Source organism: Musca vetustissima, unplaced genomic scaffold (assembly GCF_032173495.1).
Source record: "Musca vetustissima isolate MV318-11 ecotype Yass unplaced genomic scaffold, APGP_CSIRO_Mvet_v1 utg8610, whole genome shotgun sequence".
Taxonomy (NCBI): domain Eukaryota; kingdom Metazoa; phylum Arthropoda; class Insecta; order Diptera; family Muscidae; genus Musca; species Musca vetustissima.
Genome location: NW_026873591.1, coordinates 33,626 through 51,368, shown reverse-complemented (window position 1 = coordinate 51,368; position 17,743 = coordinate 33,626). Strand labels below are relative to the sequence as shown.

The 17,743-nt window shown below is 35.3% G+C and overlaps 1 protein-coding gene across 1 annotated transcript; it reads left to right on the top strand.

Moving 5' to 3' along the window:
• The first annotated feature begins 1,162 nt into the window (after positions 1–1,162).
• Positions 1,163–17,364, top strand: LOC133326432 (serine-rich adhesin for platelets). The gene is made up of 14 exons (XM_061535086.1): positions 1,163–2,080; positions 7,940–8,071; positions 8,164–8,240; positions 8,298–8,384; positions 8,466–9,006; positions 9,076–9,244; positions 9,365–9,444; positions 9,512–10,456; positions 10,523–10,932; positions 11,047–11,248; positions 11,348–12,035; positions 12,114–12,986; positions 13,122–13,838; positions 17,312–17,364. Exons 1-14 carry the CDS (start codon positions 1,163–1,165, stop codon positions 17,362–17,364), a joined length of 5,892 nt encoding a protein of 1,963 aa, XP_061391070.1.
• The last annotated feature ends 379 nt before the right edge of the window (positions 17,365–17,743 follow it).

Genomic DNA, 17,743 nt, shown 5'->3' with positions numbered 1-17,743 from the left:
TGTATATGATACGTATGCTTGTCTCTCTCGCACTCTCTCTCTAATCGCTGGAGACAAGTTCTTTCAAGAGTTGTAAAAAAAGGCAGTAGCAGCAGCAGTAGTAGTACAAATAGCAAATTTTTTGACAAGTCCAAAGAAGAACAAGAAAGATACGATTGAACATAAAACATTATGATAATTCATGAGCAAAAAAAAAAATATATATATATTGACAAAATCGAATAAACGGATTGCAAAATCACAGCAACATTAAAAGATTGAATTGTAGGCATATTCATTCATGCTCTTGTAGCCGCTTAATAAAAATAAATGTGTGTGTGTTTTTTTATTTCCCTAAATAGTTGCTGGCAATGTGAAAATGCAAAAAAAGAAGAGGCATTGTGAAGCTGATAATATGTAATAAATGTGTATAGACAAAACCACACAAAAAAGAAAGAAAAAAAAAGCGAATGAAAGCAAGACAGACGTCTTCTGTGAAAGAACAAAACTTAAGAGACAGACTAATGAAAAAACAAAATAAACTAAATTAAAAAGGGAAAAATGTTTTAAAAACAAAACATACTTAAAAATTTTTGCAAGCAAAAACAAAATCAATCAAGCAAAAGGATTAGCAGCAGCTATCAAGGTAAATCAAATCAACGTCGCCGTCTCGTCCGTCATCCAATGTGATTTTACAAGGAATTTTTGGTTTTGTTTTTTATTCCGACGAAGAAGAAGAAGAAGCTAAAGGCAGTCGAATTGCTGCATGTGTGTGCGTGCCTCCGAGCAACAGCAAACAAACCACCAAGTCATCAAATTGTGCTAAAATCTGGCTGACTGACTGAATGGCTGGCTGGTCTGTTATGAATTGACGTTGAATTTCTGCCAACTCCTCAGAAGAAGTGGCTTTGCCGGTGCAAGAAAAAAAAAACCAAAATAAATTACAATATTGGACACCATTGGTCACAGGTTTAGGGCAGCTGCTTGCTGTGCATGTTTTTGTTGGAATTGTTAAGAAAATATTGAAATTTAATGGCATTTGTTGTTGCAAAATCCCACGAAAAGACTGCTGCTGTCTCAACAAAGCTGCCACCGCCGCTGCTGTTGACTTTGTCGCCATCGTCGCCGTCGTCATCTCTATTGCCATTGTCGTCGTATTTGCGTTTGTCTTCTGTTCACAAAGATGAACAATGAAAGTATTAAGTCGACCACATCTAATGCACCACAATTGTCATCGTCCTCCAGCACATCTGCTACCAACAGCATCGCATCAGCATCAACATCGTCATCATCATCGTTACAACCGGCATTGCCACTACATTCATCATCGACTTCATCATCAGCAGCATCGTCCAATTTTGACGCAACTGTTAACGCCATCACTGCTGCGGTCAATGCAAGTAGCCATCTGCCAGCAGCAGCTACCACGCCCCCAACAGCAGCTGCCGTAGTCGTGGCTGTTGCAGCCGTTTCATCATTAGCAGCAGCTATAATACCCGATACACCCATTGTCTCGATTGCCGGTTCGACTTTAAGTGAAATAACCACAACAACAACCTCGACCAGAACCACACCTACACCGGTGCCCACCAGCAAAGAATCATCGTCGGCATCATCATCATCGACAACTAATACCAACAATAAAACTACCAAGGACCTTGTTAAAAAATCCTCAAATATAGTGACCACATCGTCGTCGTCGCCTCAATCGTCATCAACTGCCACAAATTTAAGTGCAACTGCTAAGCTGGGGTCAAATTCAATGTCGGTTGCCAATAATACATCAGCTGTTTTGGGCGCTGTAACTAACGCCACAACAACATCGTCGGCATCGGCGAATAGTAATGCTGATGCTGCTGTTACCACGGCTGCAACAGCTGATAAAGACACAAACACAAAAGGAGGATCTTCATCAGTAGGCAACAACAACAACAACGAAACATCAGCAACACCTGTAACCAACAAAAAAGAGGAATCCGAAACACCATCATCAAATTCTCGAGCAGTTTGTAATGCAAACTCTGTTAGTAAGAGCGATGATAACAACACCACGACGACCACAACAGCCGTCAGCAGCAGTACCAAAGAATCCAAATCAAAGGTAAGTTAAATAGCATAAGTCAAAAAAAAACTAGTCTATAGAATTTAATTTTTCTTTTTTTTTCATTTATTGAAATTATTTTTGATTTCACACATTGGCCACATAGAATATCGTATGGTGCAATGTTTATATATATATATATATATATATGTATTTGATATTATATCAAGAAACATGTTTGTGGCTTAGTTTTTGTTTGTTCTAACCTTGCGTGTATGAAATCCACTCTGGTCTATCGGTTGGTCGGTCGACCTGTTTGTTTCCAGTCCATGCTGTTTGTGTGTTTCGGCGTATTACAACTATAAAAGGTCATCATACCAAAATAAGTAATTGCAATGTCAAAATAAAGTTGTGATTGTCTATTTTTTGCCTTATATTTTTTCCGATCGAAACAAGCATAATTTTTTTTCTTTTTTTTTTTTTTAAATCTGTCTGTCACACTCCTCTTGGGTGTTAAAATGACACCGATCATTTGTAACAACTTCAAAGTAAAAGTTGTCTGATGGCCTTCGGAAAATTATTTTCTTTATAAATCCACCCGTGATGATCCTTTAAAAAATATTTTCTCTATATAATTCCACCCCTGATGGTCTTTAAAAAAATATTTTCTTTAAGAATCCACGCCTGATAGCCCTCGAAAAATTATTTTCTTTAAAAATTCACGCCTGATGGCCCTCGAAAGATTATTTTCCTTATAAATCCACGCATGATGGCCTTCGGAAAATTAATTCTTTATAAATCCACGCCAGATGGCTCTCGAAAAATTATTTTCTTTATAAATCCATAACTGATGGCCTTCGAAAAAATATTTTCTTTATAAATCCACGCCTGTGGGCCCTTGAAAAATATTTCATTTGCTAATCCACCCCTGATTGTCCTTGAAAAATATTTTCTTTATATATCCACGCTGGATGACACTCGAAAAAATATTTTCTTTATAAATCTTCTTGATGGCCCTTTTAAAAATATTTTCCTTATAAAACCACGATCAATAATGATCGGAAAGTCGTCCTTCGTTGTGCATCAATCACCAATGCCATAAAATTCTAAACCAACATCCTCCCTTCTGCAATTTGTGACAGTTAATAGACTTCTTTTTAGGTATTCTGACATAACCATAACCCATATATTCTTGATCTGAATAAAATTCTAGAGCTCACAATATTTAAGATGGATCATTGAAAATATGCACAAACATTGTTGATACTGCTAGGATGTTTGGTATTGAAAATGGGATATATCCTTTCATTTTTGAGGTTAGCCTCCATATAACGGGGTACCCTTAGATATTCGGTATATTCGAAAATTTTTCATCATTTTTGGCTGTTATTTGGTATTTTGTGTTCCCATTGGGTAGCCAATATCCCCACAAAAATTATCGATATCGGTCCACTTTTGAGGATAGCAGCATTATTCGGAATTTTTGGCAAGTTTTTCAACCAAATTGGTCATAATTTTGTATTTTAAATCCTCATTTGGTAGCAAATTCCCCTAAAAAATATTATTGATATCGGTCCACTTTTGAGGACAGCCACTATATAACGGTACCGCACCATTATTCGGAATTTTCGGCAAGTTTTTCAACCGAATTTCCAATAATGTTGTATTTTAAATCCTCATTTGGTAGCAAAATTTCCATAACAAAAATTATCGATATCGGTCCGCTTTTGAGGATAGCCACAATATTATGGTACCGCCCCCTATTCGGAATTTTGGCAATTTTTTGCACCAACTTTTTAACGAAATGACTGTTATTTGGTAGTTTCAGTTCCCATGAGGTAGCAAATCTCTCCAGAAAAAATGATCGATATTGGTGAACTTTTTAAGATAGCCCTCAAATAAAAGTACCTCGCATTATTCGGTACAACCCGTTATACGGTAGCTGAGTATAGTTTTTTTTTCAATGGAAAAAGTTAGCTGAATTGCATTTTTTCAATGGAAAAAATTAGCTGAATTGAGTTTTTCTATTGCTGAATTAGTTTGAGTATTTCTATTTAGCTGAATTGACTATTTCTAAAGAAAAGCTGAATTGAGTTTTTCTATTTAGCTGAATTGACTATTTCTAAAGAAAAGTTAGCCGAGTAGAGTTTTTCTATAAAAAAGTTAGTTGAATTGAATTGATATATTCTTATTTAAAAAAGCCGCTGAATTGACTTTTCCCTAAAAAAAAGTTAGCTGAATTGTTTTTATCACGAAAAAAAAGTTATCTGAATTACATTAAAAAAGTCAGCTGAATTGTATTTTTTTATTGGAAAACATGAATTGACTATTTCTTAAAAATAGTTAGCTGAATTGATATATTATTATTTAGAAAAGTCGGTTTTTCTTGAAAAAAGTTAGTTGAATTGCATGTTTTCATGGAAAAAGTTTGCTGAATTGAGTTCTTTTGTTGAAAAATTTAGATGAAATAAGTTTTTCTATAAATAATGTTAGCTGAATTGATATATACCTTTTTAAAAAGGTTGCAGTATCGGCTTTTCCTCGAAAAAGCTAGCTGAATTGCATGTTTTCATGAAAAAAGTAAGCTGAATTGAGTTCTTCAGTTGAAAAATTTAGCTGAATTGAATTTTTCTATAAATAATGTTAGCTGCATTGGTAAATACTTATTTAATACAAATAAATAAAAAAGTTAGCTGAATTAATTTTTTAATGAAAAAAGTAAGCTGAATTGTATTTTTTGAGTTATAAAAGTTAGCTGAATTGACCTGAATTCGTATTTTGGGGATTTTTGACACGTTTTTACAGAATTGTTTCTAATTTCCTTCTCATTGGGTGTCAAATTTTCCTACCAAAAATTACAATGGCATAGCCTGTCATTTATGAAGGTCCCAAATGATGGAGGAGTGCATAAAAAATTCGGTCCGATCGAACATAAGGGGACTTCATTACATGTTGTCTTTGTAGAACTGTGACTTGTGGACCCAATCCTTTTTCTCAAAAATTGTTGATATAATTAAGAAGCTCCACTCCGCTCCTCTTTTCACATCTGTATGCAGAAATAATGTTTTTTTAGTCTGCCTCTGATTGATTCTTAGTACAAATGACTTCATTTTCATTTCTTCCTTTTGCTCGTTAGTCGTTGTTTGTTTTGTTGTTGTTGTTGCAGTCATTTGTCGTTTTGAGTCAGCTTTGGCAATTTATTTTTTTTACATGAATTATATATAATTAAGACAAAAACACAAAATATTCACTCTCTCACTCAAACTGTGGTGATGATGATGGTGAAATGACAAATGAACGATAAACAAATAAAAAAAAAGTAAAGTAGTCGACAAAAACAACAATTGGAGAATTGGAGAAATTCTATTTGTGTTTCAAAAAAATAAATATACCACAATAACAACAACACAAAAGTAAAGTCAAAACCGCATATGAATACCGTTAGGTAAAGAGGCCAGCAGTTTGTTGGCTGGCTGACTGGCAGCCCTGCTGGGAGAAGAAGAATTTACTCATTATTAGTTGGCATGTTGCATTTTTGACGACTACTATAACTCATTTTTTAAAAAAATTAAAAACGAAAATTGAAATTACCACCTTTAAATGAGAAAAAAAGAATAACAAAAAATAAATATTGCCTCAAGTTCAAGGAAAAACAACAATAACATCAAAACAGTTCAAGGATAAAACCAACAGCAAACCAATAAAAAAAGTTTTATTTTTTGGCACAAATATTTGATTTTGGTGTTTTTTAGAAATAATCTAATTATATATTGCTGAACTAGAAACCCCTCCACTCTTCGAAAAAAAAACAGAAAAAAACATAATTATTAAACTCATTTGTGAATACTGAAGAAATATTTTTTTGTGTCCTTCCACTCTCCACATTAACGGTTCACAAGCGAACAAGAAATTTATAATAAAAAATTAATCAATTTTTTAAAAAGGGCCAAAAAGTAGCCCAAAAATTGTTTTTTGTTAAACAAATTATTTTTTATTTAATATCAGTGAGCTATGTGAGTTATTATCATTTCATCGTTTACCCAATATATGTGTGGTAAGTTCATGATAAAATTTGCCTATAATAACACATACACACATATATATATATATATTTAAGAATTGTGTACAGTGTTTCAAAAGCAAAAAAATGAATATCAATTATCTACAAGATATGAGGCCTACAGTCATAAAATCCCAAAATACCCATTATACCTACAGATTTGCATTGGTTGCTGGCCTATAGTGAAATTTTCTCAGGAACATTTTTTCCTTGAACAACATCTTTCTATAATTAAGTTTTGTGGAAGAAATTACCTCCAATCGAAAATCCACAAAATTATCCTAAATTTGTTTTTAAAATTTTAATTGCAAAAGTTTTACTAGTATTATGATGGTCCACATCATACCTACAGATTTCATTTAGTCGATGGCCTATAGTGAATTTTTCTCAGGAAAATTTTTTCCTTCAATACCATCTTCCTAAAATTATGTTTTGTGGGAGAAATAGCTTAAAATCGAAAATCCACAAAACTATTCTATTTTTTTTTTTAATTTTTTTTGCAAATGTTTTACTATTATTATGTTGGTCCATATTACACCTAGAGATTTCTTTTGGTCGATGACCTATAGTGAAATTTACTGGAGAATATTTTCTCCTTCAATACCATCACCCTAAAATTAATTTTTGTGGGTCAAATAACCTCAAATCGAAAATCCACAAAATTACCCTATTTTTTTTAATTTTTATTGCAAAACATTTGTTGGTCCGTATTACACCCAGAGATTTCATTTAGTGAATTTTTCTCAGGAACATTTTTTCCTTCAATACCATCTTCCTAAAATTAAGTTTTGTGGGACAAAAAACCTCAAATCTAAAAACCACAAAATAAAAATTCAAAATACAATTCAACGAAGTGTTTCTATAGAAAAACGCTATTCAAAAAGGTGTGTTTTAATTCAGCAAAGTTTTTGTAAAGAAAAATCAATTCAGGGAATTTTTTTGACAACACACTAAATTTTAGCTAATTTTTTCATAAGGAAAATAAGATTTAAATATTTGTTTCTATAGAAATACACAATTCAGCAAGGTTTTTATTAAGAAAATCCCAATTCTGCTAAATTTTTCGATGGGATAACACAATTCAACGAAGTTTTTCGATAGAAAAACAATCAACTATATTAAACTATTTGCTAATAAAAACGCAATTCAGCAGAATTTTTGTAGCGAAAAAATAAATTCAGCTAGGTTTTTTATCAACTCTCCAAAATTGGATACATTTTTCCATAAAAAAATTAGATGTAACAATTCAGCAAGGTTGTTCTTAAGAAAAACTCAATTAAGCAAGGTTTTTCTTTAGAAAAACACAATTCAGCAAAGTTTTTCTTTAGAAAAACTCAATCCAGCTACGTTTTTCTTAAGAAAAACTCTATTTGCCAAGGTTTTTCTTAAGAAAAACTCAATTCAGCTTCGTTTTTCTTAAGAAAAACTAATTCAGCAAGGTTTTTCTTAAGAAAATTTCAATTCAGCTACGCTTTTCCAAAGAAAAACTTAATTCAGCTAGTGTTTTCTTCAGAAAAACTCAATTTATCTAAGTTTATCTAAGTTTCAGCAAGGTTTTTCTTAAGAAAATTCCAATTCAGCTACGCTTTTCTTAAGAAAAACTTAATTCAGCTAGTGTTTTCTTCAGAAAAACTCAATTTATCTAAGTTTTTCGATGGGAAACCCCTATTCAACGAAGTTTTTATATAGAAAAACGCTATTCAGAAAAGTATTTGTTAATAAAAAAATAATTCAGCAGGGTTTTTGTAATAAAAAATTTGCCATTACCAAATTGCCTTATCGCTAATTTTCTATAAAAAAAATTGCTTAACATATATCCGATTTTTTCTAAACGTTATTCTTTTTCTATATATTTATAGGATTTTTTATCAGAATCATGGGAGGAAAGCCGTCTAAAAGATTGGGACGATTTCAAACTCAAAGAATTATTAGACGAAGCATATTCCTATAAAAACCCAAGAGACAAAGAGAACAAAAGTAAAACATTTTTGGTAAGTAGACGACAACAAATTGAAATCCGATCCGACAACTTTTTTTAACTTCAATTTTTTCTCTCCCTCTCTCTCTTTATTTTTGTCTACAGAAATTACTTGAAAAAGCAGAAAATGAAGATCAATCCTATCCATTTTGTGCAATAACATCGCGTGGATCCCGTAACTTGTCCAGTTCCATTACCACATCCAACAGCTATAATCATCCGCATCATCATAATCATAGTCGTTCCCACCATCATCCCCATCACCACCATCATCAGCTCAAGCAGGGTGGATCCTTGCAAGATCTCTTTGAAATTGGCCTACACGAATCACAATTGGATTGTGATCAGATATTTGGTGGCGTCGGTGGCGGCATCGGCGGAGGTATTGGTGGTGGTAATCAACGAACACGCCGACAAAATCACAATTCGCGACAAAAGAAATACTCGTCGTCAGTGTCATCGCGGCAACGTGAAGGTGGCAGCCTGCCCAGTAATGTCAATGTAACACATCAGCTGAGTGGTGGCGGAGTTGGACATGATTTAGCATTGTTTATGCAACAGGCAGCATTATCGTCATCTGGTAAATCGAGTAAAAAGGATAAGAAGCATAGCGCTGCTGCCAAGGTGTCGTTGGCAACAACAGAAAGCAAAGAAGCGTCTAATGCAAATACGAATAGTAGTACTGCAACTGCAATTGTTATAAATTCTACAGAGAGCACAACATCACCAGGAGCAGTTACGCCGGCAGTCGCAACAACAAATTTGGATAGTGAAACAAAAACCATTGATACAACAACTGCAGCTGGAGCTGCAGCAGCAGCATCAACAGCTGCCTCCACATTTACCACTAGTGGAGGTGATTTTATTATTGACATGGGTGAGCCCATGATGGATATACAACAACAACAAAAAATCTTACAAAGTAAAGGACCAGATTCAACAAAACAGGTTTGTCATATTTTTTTACATCTCCTCCCCCTCCTAGATATTTTTATTTGGTTTTCTTTTTTTGTGCAGGGTCAATCGTTTTATGAGCGCTTAAACAATGTTGAAAAACGTCTACCCACAGTTAATTTAATTGGCTCCACAAAGGGTACATATTTTGCTCCCACTTCATCACAGTGTTATGTCGATGAGACGGTACGTTTTAATACTTTGGAACGTAATGGTAACAACGTTAATAGCGGTAGCAGCAGCAACAACAGCACTAGCAAAAACAACAATACTCCAACAACAAATACATCAACCATGGATGCTAAATTTTTACCCTTGGATGAAAATTATAAATCATGTAAATCGGTATTAGGTGATGTTCCGGGTGCGGCAGCCGCCGAGAAATCATCATCGTCGTCTGCAGAGCTTCTGGGTAAAACAAAAACAAATTCGGTAAGCGGTTTTCTTTTTCTTTTGCGAATATTTTATTAAACTCGAATGTATTTTTTTTTTTTTTTAGATTTATACGAAAATATCGTCACCTGCCTCTGGTGGTGGTTCATCGGTGGTTTTGGGAGGACCTACCACAAATAACAATATTGCCAATTTAAACCACCAGCGCCATTTAGATGAAAATGGTAATGCTCTCAGTGAGTTGTATGCAAATTCGGCGGCATTGACCGGCGGCGTCGTTACACCACTTACCGGCGGCAATACAATGCAAATAAATTGTGTCTCTCCCACAGCAGCAGCCGCCACAGCTGCTGGCAGTGCTGGCATTTTGTTAACCTCATGTGGTGCCGGAAATAATGTCTCGACTTCGGCCACAGTAACAATACCGCCCCATCCCACATCGTCCACAACTGTCTCCACCTCGGCCACAATAACCACATATGCCTCAGGACCTTCGCAGGCGAAGGCAAAGGCTAAAAAGAAGTCACAGCAAGAGCGCAATACAAAAACGGTCGATGTCGAATCAGTGGCCGGCTATAGAGGCAAAGATCCCGTTGAGGAATTGGTGCGGTATATTGAGAGCAGTGGTGAAGGTGGTGGTGGCGGCGGCGGAGCTAACAACAAAACTGGTGATAAAAAGAAGGAACGTAAAAAGGACAAGGAAAAGCATCAACAAAAACTTAAAAAAAGCAATTCTCTGGAAGAGTTGCGTAGTGGTGCTAAAATGGAAGTCCATGAACTGAAACGTACAGCCGCAACCACGGAAAGTAATAATGCGGTGGTTATGCGTCAAAAAGGTGGTGGCGCCACGACGACTGGTGGTGGTAAACAAAATAAAAACAATTCTGCATCGACCGCCGATATCAATAAAAATCTCGAAACTAAAACGACGACGACGACCACTAATCGTAAAACGGATCGCCGTTCCTGGGGTAATGAGGATCTTAAATATCTGGAAGATCAGCAACAAAATGCCAATACAACAAATTTGATGGCAAATAATGATGAGAAGGTTATTATAACGACTACAACAACATCAAATAATAACAACAATGGAAATCCAACGAAAAATGAAAAGAAGAAATCCCTGAGCAAAGAGGAAAAGGAAACAAAAGATAAAACGGCTGAGCGTAATGAAAAGAATCTGAACAACAACAACATCATCAACAATGTTACAACAAATTGTAACACCACAGCAGCAGCAGGAGGAGGAACACTAACACCTGCCGCTGCGGAAAAAAGCGAAAAATCCGAAAGACGCAAACGTTATGACACTCCCCCCAATGCTGTCACCATTATCGATATTGTACCCATGGAATCTTCTTGTCCCGAAACTGCGGAATTCCATGTGGTTACCAAAAAGAAGAAGCCCAAAAAACCCAAGGTCAACGAAGAATCGACCACGGTTACATTTAATCGGACGCACAATTTTACCATTTCACAAAAGTCATCAACATCAAATTCCAATTCCCAAAACACAACAACAACGTTTAATAGTCAACAACAACAACAGCGTTATAATAAATATAATAATCAACATGATGGTAATCAGCAACAACAACATCATCCTCATCATCATAATTCAGCACAACAAAATAGTAGTGAAACAACATTTAACAATACAAATACAACAACAACAAATAATAACAATAATAACAACAAAAATGATAAATCTAGACGTAAATCAACTTCATCCGTGCCACCATCAGAAAAATCTGATTCAAGTGATCTCGACTCGGTTCATTCATTGCCAATTGAATCGACTCAACAAAAACCAAATGTTGCAGCAGCAACAAAAGAAAATGCCAACAAACCAGCAACAACAACAAAGGGCAACAACAAAAATCCTATTTTAAACAAAAATGTACCCATTTCATATGCCGATATAGCTCGTACCAATAAGGAAATAGCTGATGCCGCAGCAGCAGCTGCAGCCGTCGCCGCCACCGCCTCTGCTGCTGCTATTTCTGGCTCTTCTGCTGTGACCCAAACAACAACAGGTGGCAGTGGTGGTGATGCAGCAACTAATCTGGACTGCAGAATTACTGAACATCATCCTACCACAAACGATGAAGAGAAGGCAACCAGCAACACCAGCACGACTACAATCACAAAGACCACCAGCAAATCTCGTAGATCCCAAAGCAAACAGGATTTCCCTGAGCTAACATCCACAATTAGCTATTCACAAAGTTTGGTAGCCCAACAGCAGATGCCTCAAAATCATCAAATAGGGGGAACTACACCAAGTGGTGGTGATATTTCCTGTGACAAAACAATACCTGCCGAACATTCACCAAACCCGCAAATATTACACAAATCGAAGAGTATGGAAACGGACAGCACGTCAACTTCAATGGCGACGTCGTCAGCGTCAGCTTCATATGTGGCCTCTTTGACTAGCAACAATTTAGATCAACAATATCCTGCCTTAGAGAAAACCGTTAAACGTCACAGTGCGGCAACGATCATGAACTATTCGTCAACACTGGCGGCGGCTGCCAATCCCCAACAGCAGCAGCAGACAATGGTTGTTGTTGCACCAGCATTTAATTTTGCTGCGGCGGCCAAACAACAAGTTTTGGCAAATAGTATTGAGAATACAAATGTGAATAATAAAACAACAACAAATAATCATAATAGCAACAACAACAATAACAACAATGTAGCCTTAACTACCTCAACAAACAGTCATCATACAGTCATTGCTCAAAGTGGCAGTAATACAAACACTACCAACAACACCACCACGAACACACCCACAACTACAAATAACCCTGGCAGCACCAGCAACACCCAAAACGCAAACAGAAAATCCAAAGAAAAAACACCACCCACCACTGCTGCGAATCACCAGCCGGCAGATAACGGCAACAGCAACAACAACAATCCTCCCCCCATTAATGTGAAAAAATCCAAAAAAGATCGTCAGCAACAGCAACAAAATCAAACCAATGAGGCTTCTTCCAAACAACAACAACAGCAGCATCAGCAATTCAGCACGACATCCTCCAGCAGCAGTGGTTGTGGTGGTGGCAACACAACAACATCTTCCAAAAAATCAACCAGGACGCAATTGAAATCATCACAGCCCTTGCCATTAAGCTGTTCCACAGGCGGTGGCTCATCATCATCAACGACGCCCACCACCACCACAACAACCAATCCCCGCCCAGCTGTTATAATTTTAAATGATGATCGAAATTCCGCAGGTTGTTGTTTGGCTGATAATCAATTTACCTTCGGTGATTTCAATGAGGATGAATTGAAATTATTTGAAGATGATGGTGGTGTGCCAGCGGCGGCGGATAGTAGTCGTAGTAGTAATACCACCATAGATAGTGAACAAAATCATGATGCTGCTGCTCCGCCAACAACAACAACACTAAAATCATCACCCATAACCACCACATCATATTTCAATGATTCGGGTGCTTCGTGTGAAAATGATTTGGTCAATAATTCTACACCAGATATGCTGTTGAATTCAAGTGTGGAGGCATCCTCACCCAATACATCGTTCGTTGTCCACAACAACAACAGTAGCAGCAGTAGTAGTACCAGCAGCAGCAGCAATTTGGCCAATAGTCATCATCATCATGGGGTGAATAGTGGCGGCCATAACATGACAACCACCGGTAAAAATAATCAATCAAGTGATAGTGGCATTTATACAGATAAAAGTAAGGCAACTGCAACAACAGCAACAGCTGTGATGTTGTCCTCCTCCTCTGCAGCAGCAGCAGCAACAGGGTTCTCTTCCAACTCCAACAACAACAGTAGTAGTAGTTGTAACCGCCTTGCTACTACTACACGTTCTTCTTCGGCAACAAATGCCGCCTCCGAATCCACCACCACAACATCCACAGCCGCCAACACTAAGGATACTGCTGCCGATAACAAATTAAATACGTTCCTTTCAAATACCAAATGTACAAGTGTTCACACATCATTGGATAGTTTAGATCCACCGCCGCCACAACAATTGGAGACATGTAATGATATTGAAACGGCAATAATTGCCGCTGCCAGAGAAGCTGCCAAACAGCAGCAGCAGCAAAAACAACAACAGCAAAAATCACAATCATCTCAACAAAGTCAATACAAAAATGCAAATTCTTCAAATTCAAGTTCCTTTTCGTCATCTTCATCATCGTCACTGTCATCATCGGCAGCATATAATGCCAGAAATTATCATCATGGTAATACTTATCAACATCCCTCCTCCTCCTATCATCATCACAATGCCGATGACGATGATTATATTAATACACCACGTAGTCGTAGTCCAAGTCGTCCAAGACGTCTACCCATACAATTTATACCACCAACAATGACAACAGCGTTTACCACACAACAACACAATGATATAATAATCGATTTCATTGGATCAGGTAATTAAAATAAACATTTTATTATTATTATCTTTTTTTAAGAAATAAGTTTTTTTAAATTTACGAAAATTTACAAAAATGGAAGTTTAAAAATATTAAAAAAAATCCAAGACTTATATGGACTTACATGGAAATTAAAAAATATTTAGAAAAAAAAACTTATAAAAATATTTTTAAAAAATCCACGCTATATATAAATTTTAAAAAAATATTTTTAATAATAATATTTTAAGATTTATATAGGGCGTGGATTTTTTAAAAATATTTTTTTTTAAGATTTATATCTATATAAATTTTTCTTATATAAAATAATATCTAGATACATTTTTCTTATATAAAAAAATTATCTAGATAAATTTTTTTATATAAAAAACTATCTAGATAAATTTTTCTTATATAAAATATTATCTAGATAATTTTTTCTTTTATAAAATACTATCTAGATAATTTTTTTTATATAAAATATCATCTAGATACGTTTTTCTTATATAAAATATTACTTAGCTGCTTTGTGACAGAACTTTCGTTCCATAAGAAGAGCTTAAAAAAGATTTCCAGTCGCGTCGGTCTTTAGCGCAGTTTTTCCAATTTGAAAGACCATTTTCTGCAATGTTGTCGTCCAATTGATTTTTCCATTTTATTCGTGGCCTTCCCCTTCTGCGTGAACCATCAGCTTGTTCGTTTTTATATGCCTTCTGGGCTGGGGCATCTTCATCCATTCTCACAACATGACCTGGCCAACGTAGTCGCTGCACCTCAATACGTCTAACAATGCCGATGTCCGAGAATTGCTGGTACAACTCATGGTTCATTCGACGGCGATATTCACCGTCAACGCATAGATCTTTCCGAGAACTTTTCTTTCAAACACCCCAAGAGCTGCTTCATCTGCTTGCGCGAGTACCCATGCTTTAGATCCATATAAGAGCACGGGTAGTATCAGCGTCTTGTAGAGTGTGAGTTTGGTCTGACGTGAGGTGTCCTTGTTTCTAATCTGCTTACTTAGACCATAGTAGCATCTGTTGGCCATCACTGTCCTTCTCCGAATTTCAAAACTGATGTCATTCGTTTTACTTATGGCGGCACCAAGGTATATAACATCTTTGACTACCTCGAAACTGTAGGTTTCAAGTTCCACAGTTGGTCCGAGTCTACTGGACGTCTTGCGCGTTAATACCACCAGCTTGGTCTTCTCGCCGTTTACTGCCAGACCCACTTTGGCAGACTCCTTCTCAATTTGTTCAAAGATGGCTGTTATCGCAATGTTCGACCCATTATATCGATGTCATCGGCAGCGTAGGCGAGTAACATGTGTTGTTTGGTGTACAGAGTGCCATTTCTGTTCACCTTTGCGTCTCGTATGACCTTTTCCAGCAGGATGTTAAAAAGACAATTCTTTGCCATTGTGCTTCTATATCGGGACAAGAAGAGCTTTCTTCAAGCAGATGGGTAAGTTGAGCGGAGTAGGCCTCGGCTACCTGTTGTGTTTGCAGCTTTTCGACGTCGAGTTTCCGTGTTGTGTTAGATTGCACCTTTGCTGCTACATAAAGACTGGCTGCCACAAGGTAATGGTCCGAATCGATATTCGCTCCTCGGATCGATCGGACGTCTAAAACACTGGTTGAATGCCTTTCGTCTATCACAACATGATCAATTTGATTTATCGTTGCTTGATCAGGAGAGATCCAAGGTGGCCTTGTGTATATCGAGATGCTTGAATCTGGTGCTGTTAACTACCATGTTTTTTGCTGCCGCGAAGTCAATCAACCTCATGCCGTTGTCGGATGTTTCTTCATGAAGGCTGAATTTTCCAACGGTGGGGCCAAAGAAATTTTTCCTTCCGATTTTTGCATTAAAATCTCCTAGCAGAATTTTAATGTCATGGCCAGGGCAGCGATCATATGCTGTTTCTAGGCGCTCGTAAAATATGTCTTTGGTCTGTTCATTTTTATCTTCGGTCGGAGCATGGGCGCAAATGAGACTGATGTAGAAGAACTTCACTTTTATACAGATTATAGCAATTCGCTCATCTGGGGACGAGGTCTTTTATTCTCCTATTAAACATAAATCCGCAGCCAAATTCATGTCTCGTTTCATGGCAGCTATAATACAGTGCGTAATCGACTGATTTACTTACGCCTGTCCCTTTCCATCGCATTTCCTGTATGCATTTCTTGAGTACATGCGCCTGTTCTGTACAAGGTGCGCACATTCCATTCGCAGATCATGGTCCTTTTTACGTTTGCGGTGTTCGTCAACATTAGGGGAGTTTGGTTTTCTTTTTCTTTGCTTTTTCATAGTAGGAGGGGTTTTCCGAGTGTGGCCAACTAACCCTAAAAATGTATCTAAATAATTTTTTATATAAGAAAAATTTATCTAGATAATTTCACATATAAGAAAAATTTATCTAGATAATTTTTTATAAGAAAAATTTATCTAGATATTTTTATATAAGCTTTAATTTATAATTTTAATTTTGTAATTGTAATTTTTAGCTTTTGGAGTAGTCCATGTAATGACGTTTTAGGAGTCGCTCATGGCCCTTTGGGCTAGGTTCTCGTTTATGAAATAAATGGGAAAATAAGAAATATTTGTCTAGATAATTTTTTATATATGAAGAATTTATTTAGATAGTATTTTATATAAGAAAAATGTATCTAGATAATTTTTTTTATATAAGAAAAATGTATCTAGATAATTTTTTATATAAGAAAAATTTATCTAGATAATTTTTTATATTAGAAAAATGTATCTAAATAATTTTTTATATAAGAAAAATGTATCTACATAAATTTTTTAAACAAGAAAATAATATAAATAATACATTTATACAAAAAAATAAAATAAAATACTATCTAGATAAAAAATTATCTAGATAAATTTTTATTATATAAAATACCATCTAGATAAATTTTTGTTATATAAAAAATTATCTGGATGAATATTTCTTGTATAAAAAATTATCCAGATAAATATTTCTTATGTAAAAAATTATCCAGATAAAAATTTCTTATATAAAAAATTATCTAGATACATTTTTCTTATATAAAAATTATCTATCTTTAAATAGATAAAAAATCATCTTTATATAGATTATTTTTTATATAAGAAAAATGTATCTAAATAATTTTTTATATAAGAAAAACTTATCAAGATTATTTTTTAATAAAAAAAAATTATCTAAATAATTTTTATATAAGAAAAATTTATCTAGACAATTTTTTAAATAAGAAAAATTTGTCTAGATAATTTTTAATATAAGAAAAATTTATCTAAATAGTTGTTTATATAAGAAAAATTAATCTAGATAATTTTTTATATGAGACAAATTTTTCTATATAATTGTTTACATAGGAAAAATTTATAAGTTTTTATATAAGAAAAATGTATCTCCTCCTGCCTAACTCCTCATCTATGTTATTGTTGTTGTTGTGATTACTAATATATCATTTCCTTTCTTCTTCCATTTTCAGCATGGGAAGAAATTGCCAATAGCAAAGTTACAAAAGTCTACGATGGACAATAAACACACACACACTAGTCTATAACAGCTGATATCCAATCAAATCCTTATACACACACCCAATGAGGAAAAGATTAAACAAAACTTCTTCGTCCAGTATTTAAAATGTTGTGTGGTGTGGATGATCCTTTGCAAAGCATGCAAATAAATCAAAATACAAAAAAAAAATAAAAAAGGAAAGCATTTTCATACGAATTTTAATATGAAATTTAGGCCATCATCCAAACAACCAACCACAACAACACACAGAGACGAAGAAAAAAAAAACAAGAGAGAACGACTAGAGGAGACCATAACAAGAAGTAGTGTTAAAGCGCACGGGCAGCAGTAGCATCAGCAGAGCACAGGAACAAAAGAAATAAAAATATATATGGAACGAACA